General features: G+C 64.3%; 1 protein-coding gene across 1 annotated transcript; it reads left to right on the top strand.

Annotated features, from left to right (window-relative positions):
* Positions 1-1,902: 1,902 nt before the first annotated feature.
* Positions 1,903-13,525, top strand: DHH (desert hedgehog signaling molecule). The gene is made up of 3 exons (XM_054013256.1): positions 1,903-3,061; positions 11,143-11,404; positions 12,787-13,525. The coding sequence occupies exons 1-3, from the start codon at positions 2,753-2,755 to the stop codon at positions 13,452-13,454; spliced, it is 1,239 nt and encodes a 412-aa protein (XP_053869231.1). The 5' UTR covers positions 1,903-2,752; the 3' UTR covers positions 13,455-13,525.
* Positions 13,526-13,842: the final 317 nt, after the last annotated feature.

The following is a 13,842-nucleotide window of genomic DNA, read 5'->3' as shown; positions in this document are numbered from 1 at the left end:
TGGGGGCACAGGTGCCCTGGGGCGTGGAGCCGGCCGCGGCTGGGGGTGTGGGTGCCCTGGGGCGCGGAGCCGGCTGGGGGTGCGGGTGACGTGGGGCGCGGAGCTGGCCAGGGCTGGGGGTGCGGGTGCCCTGGGGCGTGGAGCCGGCTGGGGGTGCGGGTGACGTGGGGCACGGAGCTGGCCAGGGCTGGGGGTGCGGGTGACATGGGGCGCGGAGCTGGCCAGGGCTGGGGGTGCGGGTGCCCTGGGGCGTGGAGCCGGCTGGGGGTGCGGGTGACGTGGGGCACGGAGCTGGCCAGGGCTGGGGGCGCGGGTGCCCTGGGGCGCGGAGCCGGCCGGGGGTGCGGGTGCCCTGGGGTGTGGAGCCGGCCAGGGCTGGGGGTGCGGGTGCCCTGGGGCATGGAGCCGGCTGGGGGTGCGGGTGCCCTGGGGCGCGGAGCCGGCCGGGGGTGCGGGTGCCCTGGGGTGCAGAGCCGGCCAGGGCTGGGGGTGCGGGTGTCCTGGGGCGTGGAGCCAGCTGGGGGTGCAGGTGCCCTGGGGCGTGGAGCCGACTGGGGGCGCGGGTGTCCTGGGGCGCGGAGCCGGCCAGGGCTGGGGGCGCGGGTGCCCTGGGGCGTGGAGCTGGCTGGGGGTGTGGGTGACATGGGGCGTGGAGCTGGCTGGGGGTGTGGGTGACATGGGGCGTGGAGCTGGCTGGGGGCACAGGTGCCCTGGGGCATGGAGCTGGCTGGGGGTGCGGTGCCCGGCCCCCCGGCCCGGGGAAGGCAGAGGTCGCTTTCTGCTCTGCCCCTTTCTTGGTGACTTTCTTTAACTCCAAGTTTCAGAGTAACAGCCGTGTTAGTCTGTATCCGCAAAAAGAAGAACAGGAGTACTTGTGGCACCTTAGAGACTAACAAATTTATTAGAGCATAAGCTTTCGTGGACTACAGCCCACTTCTTCGGATACTCTAATAAATTTGTTAGTCTCTAAGGTGCCACAAGTACTCCTGTTCTTCTTTAACTCCGGGTCCTTCGAACAGCATCTCAAGGCAAATTCGAATGAGAGGAGTCCGCCCTCTGCTGGCCAGAGCCGGAAATGCTGCTGCAGGAGACGCGCCGACCCCAGCCCGGGGAGGGGGGGAGAGGGGGTCTCTCTGCAGGTTTCAAAAGTGGCTGCTGAATTTTTGGGGGCCCCCACTCTGGAAGCGGCACCTCCCCCGCCCCTGGGGCCTGGCCTCTCGCCAGGGCCCAGCGCCTACGACTCCAGCTGGGACCCCTGGGCGAGCAGGGCGGCCAACCCTCCAGGATTGCCCGGGAGTCTCCAGGAATTAAAGAAGACTTTTTGATTAAAGATTATGTCATGTGATGAAACCTCCAGGAATGCGCCTACCGAAAATTGGCAACCCTGTGGGCGAGGCAGGTGCTGGATGGGGGGGGGGCACCCTGGGAAAGGCCAGGCTGGCTCAGGCCTGGGCCCATCTACCCGGGTCTCCACGCTGCTCCCAGGCTAAACTCTCACCTGACCCCCCCCAGAGACTGGGGCCCCAGGCCCTGGCGGGGGGGGCTCTAGCCCTGTGGGGGAGGGGAACCCCAGCTCTTTCCCCCCTGTGCATTAGGATCTTTAACCCCCCTGGCTGGGGGGGGGGTTACATCTGTAATGGGGGCACCCGAGCCCCCCCCCCCCCCCGGGAGCAGGCAGCCCTGAGCCGTAGGGCCCGCTGCGGACTTTACCCCGGAGGGGAGGGGGCGCAAAGCGGGGAAGGAAACGCACTGAGGTGGGAAGAGGGCAGGGGCGGGTGGGGGGCTGGGAAGGGGCGGAGGGTGCAGTGGGGGGGGGAAAGACTTGGGGGTGCAGGGAGTGGGTGGGATGAGGGCTCGGGGGGCGGCAGTGGGGGTGCGCTGGGCCCCACTGTGACCGGAGTAAGGACACCTGTGAGGAGCGCGCTTCGGAGAAGGGCAGAGGCGCGTTCCCGCTGGCGCCAGGCCGGGAGCGCGGCGCGCGGTTGGAGTTTCGCGCAGGTGAAAGGGCGGGAGCGCGCACAGGTGCACTAGGACGCGCGTGCAGGATCCAGAGGGGTTACGCGGGGACGCGCGCTGGGTGCACGGCGCGCCAGTGAGCGCTGGCCGGGGCCCCGCGGGGGCGGCACCGGGGGGATGTGGCCGCCGCTCCCGGGGGACGGACTCTTAAAGGCGGAGCCGGGAGCCTGGCAAGGGCAGCAGCAGCGAAGGACCCGGCAGGGCTGCCCAGTGGCTGGGAGCAGCAGGAGGGGGGACGCTGCCCGGGGCGCACGGCTGGCACCCAAGGGTCCCTGCACCAGAGGGCGCAGCCAAGCACCCAGGGTGCCTGGGGATGGCGCTGCCAGGAGGGGTCCCCGGGCCCTAGGGGCGGCGGTGCCCGGAGTGGTCCCCCGGGCCCTAGGGGCGGCGGTGCCCGGAGGGGTCCCCCGGGCCCTAGGGGCGGCGGTGCCCGGAGGGGTCCCCCGGGCCCTAGGGGCGGCGGTGCCCGGAGGGGTCCCCCGGGCCCTAGGGGCGGCGGTGCCCGGAGGGGTCCCCCGGGCCCTAGGGGCGGCGGTGCCCGGAGGGGTCCCCCGGGCCCTAGGGGCGGCGGTGCCAGGAGGGGTCCCCCGGGCCCTAGGGGCGGCGGTGCCAGGAGGGGTCCCCCGGGCCCTAGGGGCGGCGGTGCCCGGAGGGGCCCCGGGCTGTCGGGGGTCCCTGGCCCGATGCGGGAGCCCGGAGCCGCGGGAGGCAGCTAAGCCGTCGGACAGCCCCCGCGATGCCCTGGCACGGCCCGCTGGCGCTCACCCTGCTCTGCCTGGCCTGCTGCCTGCTGCTGCCGGGCCGGGGCTGCGGGCCGGGCCGGGGCCCGCCGGGGCGCCGGCGACAGGCCCGGAGGCACCTGGTGCCGCTGCACTACAAGCAGTTCGTGCCCAACGCGCCCGAGCAGACGCTGGCTGCGAGCGGCCGGGCTGAGGGCCGGCTGGGGCGCCGCGCCGAGCGGTTCCGGGACCTGGTGCCCAACTACAACCCCGACATCATCTTCAAGGACGAGGAGAACACGGGGGCCGACCGGCTCATGACCCAGGTAAGGGACGGCCGCCCCCGCGGACCCCCGGCTGCTGCCCGGGCAAGGCAAGCGCCCCGGGGCCCCCTGCCCTGCGCCCCGTTACCCATCAACCCGGCGGCTGGTGCCCGGAGCCCGGGCGCGTTGCAGGGCGAGTCCAGGGCGGGGGCCGTCCAGGTACAAGCGGGGAGCGAACTGGCGGACTGGGGGCGCTCTCCGGGGGCTGCCCGGCAGCGAGACCTTCGGAGCTGGATCGGGAGCGGCTGGGGGTCAGTTCCCAGGCGGTGCCCTGAGGCGGGGGGGCCGGCCCGGACCCGCCTGCAGCTTGTTCCCAGACCGCAGCGGGCCCCCGGCGATTCGCTGCCGCTTCGCCCGGGGGCTGGCTGAGAACTCCCGGGGCTGCGTGGAGCTGGTCTGGCAGCCCCCGACTCTGCACCCCTCGCACCCCCCCCCGACTCTGCACCCCCCGACTCTCCATCCCCCCGCACCCCCCGACTCTCCATCCCCCCGCACTCCCCGACTCTGCACTCCCCGACTCTCCATCTCCCCGCACTCTGCACCCCCTCCCCAGGTGTCCCAGCCCCAACTCGGAGGCCTGGGACCCCTCAGAGCAGCAAGGAGCGCTGGAGGCTCCCGGGAGAGTGAAGGGGGCGCTCAGGCTGGGGGGCCCCTCCAGCCGCTCTCTGGGACAGGTGAGTAGCAGCCGCGGGATGGAATCGCTGCTCTGCCCTGCCACAGCCTCGGAAAGCACCTGGCCGGCTCCAGTTCAGCGTTTCCACCTCCTCAGAGCCCAGCTCCTGCAGACTCCCCCATTTCACAGACAGGGACACTGAGGCCCGGGCTGGCCTGGGCCCAGGTGCTACTGTGCTAGACACAGGCATGGTGGCTCCCAGCCCTGCGCCCTATGGCCCTGCCCTGGGATCTCCGCCTGGGGCCTGCTGCAGGGCTGAGCAAAGGGGGCAGACCCCTCCTCTATGCTGGGTGCAGAGATTCGATCCCAGTCCCCCCCAACCCCCCCAGGGACCCATTGGAGCCAATGGGGCGGAACCGAAATGACAACAATTAACATGAAGTGGTTTGTGAGACCTTTTGGGGTGATTGACCCAGCGCTGGGGAGGCGGGGGGGGAATGAGATGGGGGGTGGATTAGAGCAGAGAAGCTGGGGTCTAGTTCTGGCTCTGATCTGTGGAGGTGGTGTGGGGGGTAAACCTGAATCACCTCCCTCAAAGCCAGCCTGGATTTACACCGGAGAGGAGCTCAGGACCTGGGCCTTGGCGTCACCATCTGCCTTGGCCCCTGAGATGTTTGGCACCCTGGTCACTTTCTCTTTGGCAGCAGTGTCTGGTTGCCAGCGGGGGGCAGGGGAGGAGGTGTTCAGCGGGGGGTGACCAGGGCCCAGTGGAGACAGGGCCCAGGGAGCTTCCCCCCATGTAGCCAGGCTGGGTCGTGGCTGCCCCCCTCCACCCCGTCTTGGCAGTGAAGATAGGGCCGAAGTGGCAGCTCCTGGGGCGGGGAAGGGGGAGAGAGCAGAGACCCCACTGCAGAGCAGGCAGGGTGGGCAATGGGCGACAGGGATGTCTCATCCCATTTCATGGCTTGGCAGGGGAGGTGAAACAGTGCCGTTGTTGGCCCCTGCTAAGAGCTCGGGGTTACATGGGGAGATGCATTTTAACAACAGGGCCCAGGAAAACCTGCATCTGGCCCCCTTTCCACCCCCCACGCCCCCCCGGACATGTTCTCCAGGCTCTGAACCTCGGCCGACCCTGGGGACATTCACCGAGGGCTCTGGTTTGTTGCAAAGGTTACGAGGAGACAACTGGCCCCATGGCTTGGCCCCGGGAGACCTGGAGTCCGTCGCAGCTCTGCCACAGATTGTAGGAACACAAGCCAGTCATGCGGCTTCTCTGTGCCTCAGTTTCTCCACTGCACAAATGGGGATAACGGCCCTGCCCTGCTGCCCAGGAGGTGCTGGGACTGTCAGGCAGCGGGGGGCAGATAAGTTCCTTGGATGGATGGAACAGTGCCCCTAACAGGTCTGTTAGCTGGGGAGTGGCTGCCTGGGGGGCTGAAGGCTCCAGGCTGAAACATGTACAAAGCAGAGTTTCCGATCCCAGCACATCTGACTGCGCTTTCTGTGTCTGAACAGTCCTGGGGCAGTGAGTTCCACAGGTGAACGTAGTGCTAGCAACAAGTAGAAGTCGCTGGGCCAGGACTGGCCAGCTGTTCCATCAGCCCCACCCACCGGGATTGACCCACATTGGCGCTACAGGGGCTTGGTGACGAGCAATGTCAGAGGGTGGAGGGGCTGCAGCGGTGCGGGAAGCCCACGGGCACCCTGGCGGAGGAGGTGCATGTTCATCTGGGGCAGCCCTGGGGCCAGGCTGTGCCCCAGAGAGGGGGACATGGTCGTGCCACGCCCCTTAGTTACGATAGTTGATGTAACCGCCCCCTAGGGTGGCCAATGCCAGGTCCCGGCAGTGCCAGGGGACCGCTGGCTCCTGGGCTGTGCGAGCCGATGACATTTCAGCCTCTCGCGTGTCCGTGGGTGGGCACGCCTGACTGCATTGCGGATTCATTTCCTCCTGCTGAGTCACCCGATGTCCGTCGCCCGGGCAAGGGGGGAGGCTGGCAGCCAGACTGGGTCTGGATGGCACAGGATGGTGGGCGTGTCGGCTCTGGGAGTAGAATGAGCTGGCTGTGCTGGAGGAGAGACAATGGGGCGTGGGGGCGCATGGAGCGCTCCGGGGTGGGTGTTTCCTGCTGCGGTGCTGGGGTGAGGAGGGGAGTCTGCTCGGCGAGGGGGGGCACACTCCGGGGTGGGCCCTTCCCTCCAGGAATGAACCAGCACCCTGGAATATTCAAGCCGTAGCAACCCGGGAGTGGGAGGGTTGATGGGATGTGTCCGGTGCTGGTTGGAATGGGAGCCAGGACTCCTGGGTTCCGTTTGCAGCACTGGGAGGGGAGAGGGGTCTAGTGGTTGTTGGAGAGTCATAGACACTAACATTGGAAAACCCCAAGTCCCTCTTCCTGGGCACATTAGTCCGTTACAGCCAGTCCTTGCCTGACCAATTCAGCTCCATCCTTGGGGTTTGCACTGTGGGGATCCCCAGCGTATCAGCCACAGTGCCAGGTGCTTCAGAGGGAGTGAACGGAACAGGGAATTAGCGAGGGAGCCAGGCCCAGGTTGAGGGTCCCTCTCACGGTCTTCACTAACCTCACCCCCTGCTCAGCCCCTCTTCCAGGTCATTAATAACGGCTGGCTTCTCTCCCTGCCTGCAGCCCGGACTCACTGGCTAGTTCCTGCCCTGCTCAGTGCCTCAGTTTCCCCAGCTCTGAAATGGGGATCCCATGGTACCTATATCCCAGGGCTGCTCTGAGGCGTCAGAACTGCTGTGAGAGTCTTGGGTGACTTGGGTCACTGGAGTGCAAGCTGCGCTGGGCAGGGTCTACGCGGTGCCCAGACTCTCCCCGCGGAGGGGGTTTGCTGCTGGGGTGTTGCCCCCCCCCCTGCCCTGGCAACACTTGCTGCGTCTCTTGGTTCCCCTGTCCCCGCCTCAGAGGTGCTTGGAAATGCCCCATTCAGCTGCTCCGGGACCGTGCTCCTGGCAGTCTCTGGCCCTCGGAGCCCTGCAGCTGGTGACCTGCGGCTGCCTCTGCAGGTCAGAGCTCCCAGGGCCACGCAGCTGGGCTTGGCCAGCTGCCATGGGGGGTGCAGGGACTCAGAACGGAAAGCAAAGGGCATGGGGTCCCATACCCCCACTGGGGCAAATGGGGGGCGGGGAGAGCTGGCAGGAGGGAAGTTCCATGTCTCCCCATCCTGGGAGGCTGGGGCAGCGAGGGGGATGCTCTTGGCTGCCTGTTATCTTGTTGCCATGGTGATGGAGGAGTCTGCCTCGGGCTCCCCTGGTCCTGGTCCAGGCGGCTTGGCTCTGTCTCCATTCTCTATCCATCCGCCCTGCTCCCTGGCTCTTCTCCCCTTCCCTTGTTCTCCCGCTCGATCGCTCTTTTCACTGCCTGTCCCTCTCTCTCCTTCCCATGCTCCCGGCTCCCCTGCCCGCCGCGCCAGTCTCGCCCTCCTGGTATGAGAATAATGTCAAGGCTAGAGGGAAGTGGTTACTTTTTTCTTGATTGGATTATTCATTTCGTGATAAACCTCCTCTCCCAGCCGGAGCTTCCCGGGAGGGAGCAGCTCGTATGATTTCCCCTTGCTCCTGTCTTGCCTTCTTCCGGACTGCGTCCCCCTGAGGCTGCTATGTTGTGGGCAGGGACCAGGAGGGCATCGTATTCTTGCTGGGGCTGGGCATTGGGGTATCTCGGGGGGATGGAAGGAACCCAGTTTTCAACAGCCCCAAACTGCAGCCCAGAGGCCTGTGGGAGGACTTGAAAGACAGCTAGCCCCACTCGGCCGGCATGTGACAGATCACCCAGGCAGAGACCCCTCGCCCAGGCTGCCCTCTGGGGCAGAATGCAGAAGCCGTTCCAGGGTCATACAGCAAAAGGGATCACTTGCCCAGCACTGAGATGCAGCCTCCTCTGGGGTGGAGTGTGGCGGCTGGTTAAGGCCATGCGGCTGTTTAGGACGAATATTATCCGGCTGGAAGTGGGGTGGCAAGTGGTGCTGCTGAGTGGAATTAGCCCCCTTGAAATGTGGCTGCTGCACCCTGACTTTTATGGGGTGTCTGGCCATTAGGGTTCGGGGCCTGGCAGTTCAGCCATCCCTTGGCTGGTCTGGGTACCCCAGAGAGTGCCTCCCCCAGCCACTCTGTTCACTCCTATGGAAAGTGCATGCTATTGGGGGGACCCCCAGCCTAGGTGCGTGTGGGGAGGGTGAGACTAGCTAAAAGGCCCCCCCAAACTCCCAAGCACTCCTCCCCCCAGGGGATATTCTGCTCTTCCTCCGGCCTGATCCCCTGGTGGCCAGCGCACCAACCACTCCTGTGCACTGCTCCAGCCCCCAGCCTTGCAGGGCCCCGATCCTGGTCAGTGGCTGCTGCAGTCCTGCCGGGGGGGGAAGGGGGGTCCTGTGGCTGCCCCCCCAGGGTGCACTTTCCCCCTTGCTGACACCGGCCGGGGGGGGTGCAAGGCCGCTGAATGGGCCCTTTGTGGCAAAGCTGATGACTTTGCTGTTCTTTCCCTGTTGAACCGGAGGATTTGAAATTCTCGCCGAGTTAAGTAATTCTCGGGCTGGAAAACAGCTATTGTGCTGCGAGGCGCGAGAAGCGCCGCACATTCCTCCACCGGCCCTTCCCTCCTCCCCTGCACGCCATCAATCTGACTTTGTTCCCTTTCTAGCTGGTTTAAATGCCACCCGCGCCCCCCATCTCTCCGTCTGCCCCTCTTTCGTTCCTTCCCCTCGCAGCTCCCCGCCCACCCTGCCTGCCCCCAAGGCCCCGGCTCGGCTCCGCTCGGCTCTCTGGCTTGTCCTAGGCCTGAGCCGGGGTGCGTTGCAGCTGCAGGTGGCTTGGTGCCGAAGGGGTCAGAGGAAGGAGCCCAGGAGGAGGGAGGGAAGAAGGAGGGAAAGTGGCTACCAGGAGTGAACACTGCAGGAGAGGGTTAATGATGCTTGGGGGGCAGATTTGGGGGAGTGCTGGGGGTGAAGAGGAGAGGCAGAGACTGGGCTGAGGCCTGTGCGGGGCAGGAGACTTGGGATGTTTGCTGCCACTCCAGCCTTTCCCTTTGCCTCTCCTCGCTGAGCTTATCTCAGGCTCTGCCTTTTGTGGCCAGTTGTTGCATTTCCACATCGGGAGAGAATCGAGCGGGATTCTGATTTTAATGTGCTGTGCAGCGTTGGTGTTATACAGAGCTGCTCCGCCTCACCCCAGAGCTGGCTGCAGTTCTGTGAGGGAGGAATGAATGGCATAATAAATAAATATTATGGAAATTGTTTGAGGACAAAGTGTACGTGGGTCTGCAGCAGGATGGATGAATCTATGGGCATGTAGCACCTTTCAATCAAGAGATTCATTGCTTTGCAAAGCGGGGAAGCGTGGCTCTCCCCATGGCCCCCGAAAAAGGGAGTGACTGGCACGAGGTCACAGAGGGAGACAATTCCAGAGCGGGGGGGGGGGAGGGAGGGGAACCCAGGAGTCCTGGTTCCCGCCCCCCTGCTTTAAAGGGAGGGGCCCAGCCTCAAACAAGTCTGATGCTCCTGAAACATGGATTAGCCATTCCCTCTGGGCCTGACCCGAGTTAATGAATCACCCATTAAGGAGCTAGTCTGTGTGTTTCTGGGGGGAGCTGGTGAGCACTGGTTTGGGCCGGGTGGGGGCAGCCAGACCTAGGCGTGTCCCGTCCCCATGTGGCGCCGTCCCAAGCACGGCTCTGCGGGACTGTGTGGCGTCTGTGCCCGCCGGGGTCCCTGCCCAGGGCATTTGGCTGCCAGCTGCTGACGACAAGCCCGGCGCTGGAAAAAGGCCCCCACTTGGTCTCACGGGAGCGCTCAGAACCCCAACAGCACTCTCCTCCGGGCCCTGGCCTCTCTCCGTTTCAAGTTTCCTTCTGTACCGATGCCCGTGGCTGTGGGAGGGAGCCGGGCTCTGCTGAGGGGGCGCAGTTGAGGGGCCGGGGGGGGGGGGTAGAGTAGGGGGAGGGGAAGGAGCCGGTTCTGGGCGCTGCCCAGACACGTCCGGCGAGTGCAGCTGGGTGTGGCTGGGGGAGGCGGGTGTCACACCTGGGGGGGCACCGGGTTCAACCGGCAAAGGGACCGTGGAAGCACCAGGAAAGCAAAGGGAAAATCGCACCTCAAGCCTTGTGCCGCAGACTCAGTTCCCGAGCTTGTGAATTGGGGGGGGGTCACCACAGCCCCCCTGCACTTTGTGCCCCGCTCGGGGAGCCAGCCTGACTCAGTGGGTAGGCACTGCCCGGGTGCTTCTATCCCTGGCAGAGCTGCTGCCCTGTGGCAAAGTCCCGTCCCCTCTGTGGGTGATTCCCTGCCCACCTGCGTCTGCCTGGTCCGTGGGCGAGGGACAGGAGCCCTTCGCCCAAACTGGCTCCAGGCGACCCTTGTCTGCCGAGCCGGGGCAAAGCTGCCGGCTGCCCTGGCCTCGGGCGGCTCTCCGGGCGCTGAGTGCTGGAGACGAGGCCTTGGCCGGTGAGCCGCTGTGGGTGGCGGCGTCCAGCCTGGCAGTGCCCCCGAATCTGCTGAAATGCCCCTGAAAACCTGGGCTGGCTGCCCCAGCGCCCGGTGGCACTGGCTCGCACGCCAGTCTAGAGAGGGAATTACGCTTGTGAACCAGCAAAGCCGTGGGACTATGGGGGTGCTGCTGCCTTTGCCCTCCCCTGTCTCCCCCGCTCGCTGTCCCTGTCGGTGACAATGGCCAGCTCCTTGGAATTAAAAATCGGCCGGAGGCCTGGCCTCTGCCCCTGCAACAGCATCTCCATCGTCCTTCCTCTGGGTGCCCCCCAGCACCCGAGGTGGCAGCTAAGGCAGGGCAGGGCTGTCCAAATCTCTTAGCACATCCTTGGACCGTTCCTCCTCTGATGTCAGGGTCCCCGCTCCTCGCAGCCCCCCAACCAGCTGTGCATTCTCCTCCTGTAATGCCAGCTCCCTTCTGTCTGCCCCACTGCCTCCGGAGCAGCAAGGGTTAACGTATGAGGAGAGATTAATAAGACTGGGACTTTTCAGCTTGGAAAAGAGACGACTCAGGGGGGATATGAGAGAGGTCTATACAATCATGACTGGTGAGGAGAAAGTCAATAAGGAAGTGTTATTTACTCCTTCTCATAACACAAGAACTAGAGGTTACGCAATGAAATTAAAAGGCAGCAGGTTTAAAACAAACAAAAGAAAGTATTTCTTCACACAACACACAGTCAACCTGTGGAACTCCTTGACAAAAGATGTTGCTAAGGCCAAGACTATAACAGGGTTCAAAAAAGGACTAGATAAGTTCATGGAGAATAGGTCCATCAGTGGCTACTTGCCAGGCTGGTCAGGGATGGGAATGGGCGACAGGGGATGGATCACTTGATGATTCCCTGTTCTGTTCATTCCCTCTGGGGCCCCTGGCACTGGCCGCTGTTGGCAGACAGGACACCGGGCTAGATGGATCTTTGGTCTGACCCAGGCTGGCCGTTCTCATGTACATGCTCTCCCTTGCCAGCGCTGCAAGGACCGTGTGAACGCGCTGGCCATCGCCGTGATGAACATGTGGCCCGGCGTGAAGTTGCGGGTGACGGAAGGCTGGGACGAAGATGGGCATCACCTGCCCGACTCGCTGCACTATGAAGGGCGGGCACTGGACATTACCACGTCTGACCGGGACAGGGAGAAGTATGGCATGCTGGCGCGCCTGGCCGTGGAGGCTGGCTTCGACTGGGTCTACTACGAGTCCAAAGCCCACATCCACGTGTCGGTGAAAGCAGGTACCGGGAAGCAGGGTGATACAGGGGGGGACAGGGATCCTGGCTCTGGATGGCCTGGACCCATGGCCTGGGGTGTTCCTTGACTTCTTCAGGTTGGCAACTCCTTGTTTGAATTCACAAGTTTGCTTCCGTTCACGTGTAAGAGTAAAAAATGTGTCGCTGCTGCTCAGTTGTGCGATTGCTCGGTGGGTGTGTTCTGAGCAGGGGGCAGCGCCGGTGAGTGTGTGGGGAGGGGGAGAGGGCAGATTTTCTTTGCCTTCATCTGAAATTTTTCACTACCTCACGACCCCCTCAACTGCCTTTTATGCCCCCGCCCAACACCTCTGATGGGCAGAGCACTAGGCTGGGAGTGTGGACTCCTGGGTTCTAGTCCCATCTCTGCCAATGACCCTGCTTTGTGACCTTGGGTGAGTCTCTTCCCAGCTCCATGCCTCAGCTTCCCCTCCCACCCGTTGTCTACACGGACTGTCGGCTCTTTGGGGCAAGCCCTGCCTCTCACGCTCGCGCTGTGCAGCACCTGCAGCGGGGCCCTGCTTTGGGGGGTGCTTCTAGGCACTGCAGTAACAGAAGCCGCAGAATTCCTTCCTCATCCCATCAGCGTTAAGGATGTCACAAAAATCGAACATGAAGGGAATTGTTCTTATGATTGTTGTAAAGAAATTCAGTGCAGAGGAGGGTCTTAGTTAGTAATTATTATAGTAATACTAACTGCTAATTACTAACTAAATAATTAGTAATACTCACAAAGAATATTTTGAACCTCCTGTGACAGAGCTGCTGACCGAGTGTTGATACATCTCGAGGTTTCCCCACCAGGCAGCCGCACTTTAAGGCAGGATCCCCCTTGAAGTCCCTGTTAAACGGGGCTTTCCCAAGCACCGTGCCCTGTTGGTTTGTTTCTGGATTGAGCCCGTCAGGGGCGAGCACTTCCCCTCCCTAGAAGCATGGCCAAGCCAGACGACAGAACGAAGAGGTTCGAGACGCGGGAGGTGCCCATGGCGCCCGCTGCCTTCACTGGAGGCTGAGAGCGCGTGGCACTTCTCTGGAGTTGCTCCACCCCTGGCGTGAGCAGGCATCACAAGCCGGGTCTGTCTGGGCTGGGTAGTGGTCTCTCTGCTCCAGTGCGAACCCCAGCGATGATGTCCTGTGCTGTGAGCCAGGCCTTGTGCTGGATTAAACTGCCCCTGTACAAGCCCTGTTTACACCTGGTGCACCAGCCCTGCTCCGGGGAGGGCTTGCACGATGGGAGCGAGGCAGGTGCAAATATCCCCCACGCGGACAGGCCGCGGGCAAGATGCTGCCCGCCTGCTCCGTGCCTCCATCGGGGTGTTTTCTGGCCCACGCAGGCCGCAGTGCTGACAGGACCCTCTGTCTTCCCGCAGATAACTCCCTGGCCAGCCGGGCCGGCGGCTGCTTCCCGGGCCACGCCACGGTGACGCTGCGGAGCGGCCAGCGGAAGGGGCTGTGGGAGCTGCGCCGTGGTGACTGGGTCCTGGCCGTGGACCGGAGCGGCCAGGTGGTCCCCACCGAGGTGCTGCTTTTCCTGGACCGCGACCTGCGCCGGCGTGTGTCCTTCGTGGCCATCGAGACGGAGAGCCCCGCCCACCGGTTGCTGCTCACGCCCTCCCATCTGGTGTTCGCTGCCCCGGCCCCGGCCAACGGCACCGCCAGCTTCGTGCCCGTCTTTGCCTGGCGGGTGCGGGTGGGTGACTCGGTGCTGGCCCACCACGCTGGCGGACGGGGGCTGCAGCCAGTCCGGGTGCTGCGGGTGTCGCGGGAGGAGGGCGTGGGGGTGTTTGCCCCACTGACATCACATGGGACCCTTCTGGTCAACGGGGTGCTAGCCTCCTGCTACGCCGTCCTGGAAAGCCATCACTGGGCCCACCGCGCCTTCGCCCCCCTCCGGCTTTTCCACGGCCTCCTCTCACTGCTGCCCCCCAGTGGCGAGGCCAGGAACTGCAGTGCGCCGGAGACGGGCATGCACTGGTACTCGCGGCTGCTCTACCAGCTGGCGTGGGGGCTGCTGGGCCAGGACTCCCTCCACGCCTAGCGACCACGTTACAATCAGTGACGCAGACAACGTTAATGTAACAAACTGGAAGCAGGAGGCGCTGGATTGAGAGCAGTTTCCAAGCTTTATTCCAAGTGCCTTGGGATCCCTGCAGGCCTGGGGGTCGGGGGAGGGAATGGGAACCCAGGCCTGAGGGGGGGGAGGGTGAGCCCCAAACCACACCCCGGTTGGGGCACCTCTCCCGAGTCCCTGTATTTCTTGCTTCACTTAACCAGCATGACTGGGTCTTGACTTGCTGCTTTCCCTGCCCGAGATGAAATCCCGAGGCCGGTTTTGGGGTGGTGCCCACCCGGGCTGACCAAGGGGCAGAATTGGGCCCAGAGGGTTTGCTAAGAACAGCCCAGGAGCTGGGCTCCCGGCAGCAGGC

The sequence above is a fragment of the Malaclemys terrapin genome, chromosome 23 (genome assembly GCF_027887155.1).
Source record: "Malaclemys terrapin pileata isolate rMalTer1 chromosome 23, rMalTer1.hap1, whole genome shotgun sequence".
NCBI lineage: Eukaryota > Metazoa > Chordata > Testudines > Emydidae > Malaclemys > Malaclemys terrapin.
This window is presented reverse-complemented; position numbering and strand designations above follow the sequence as displayed.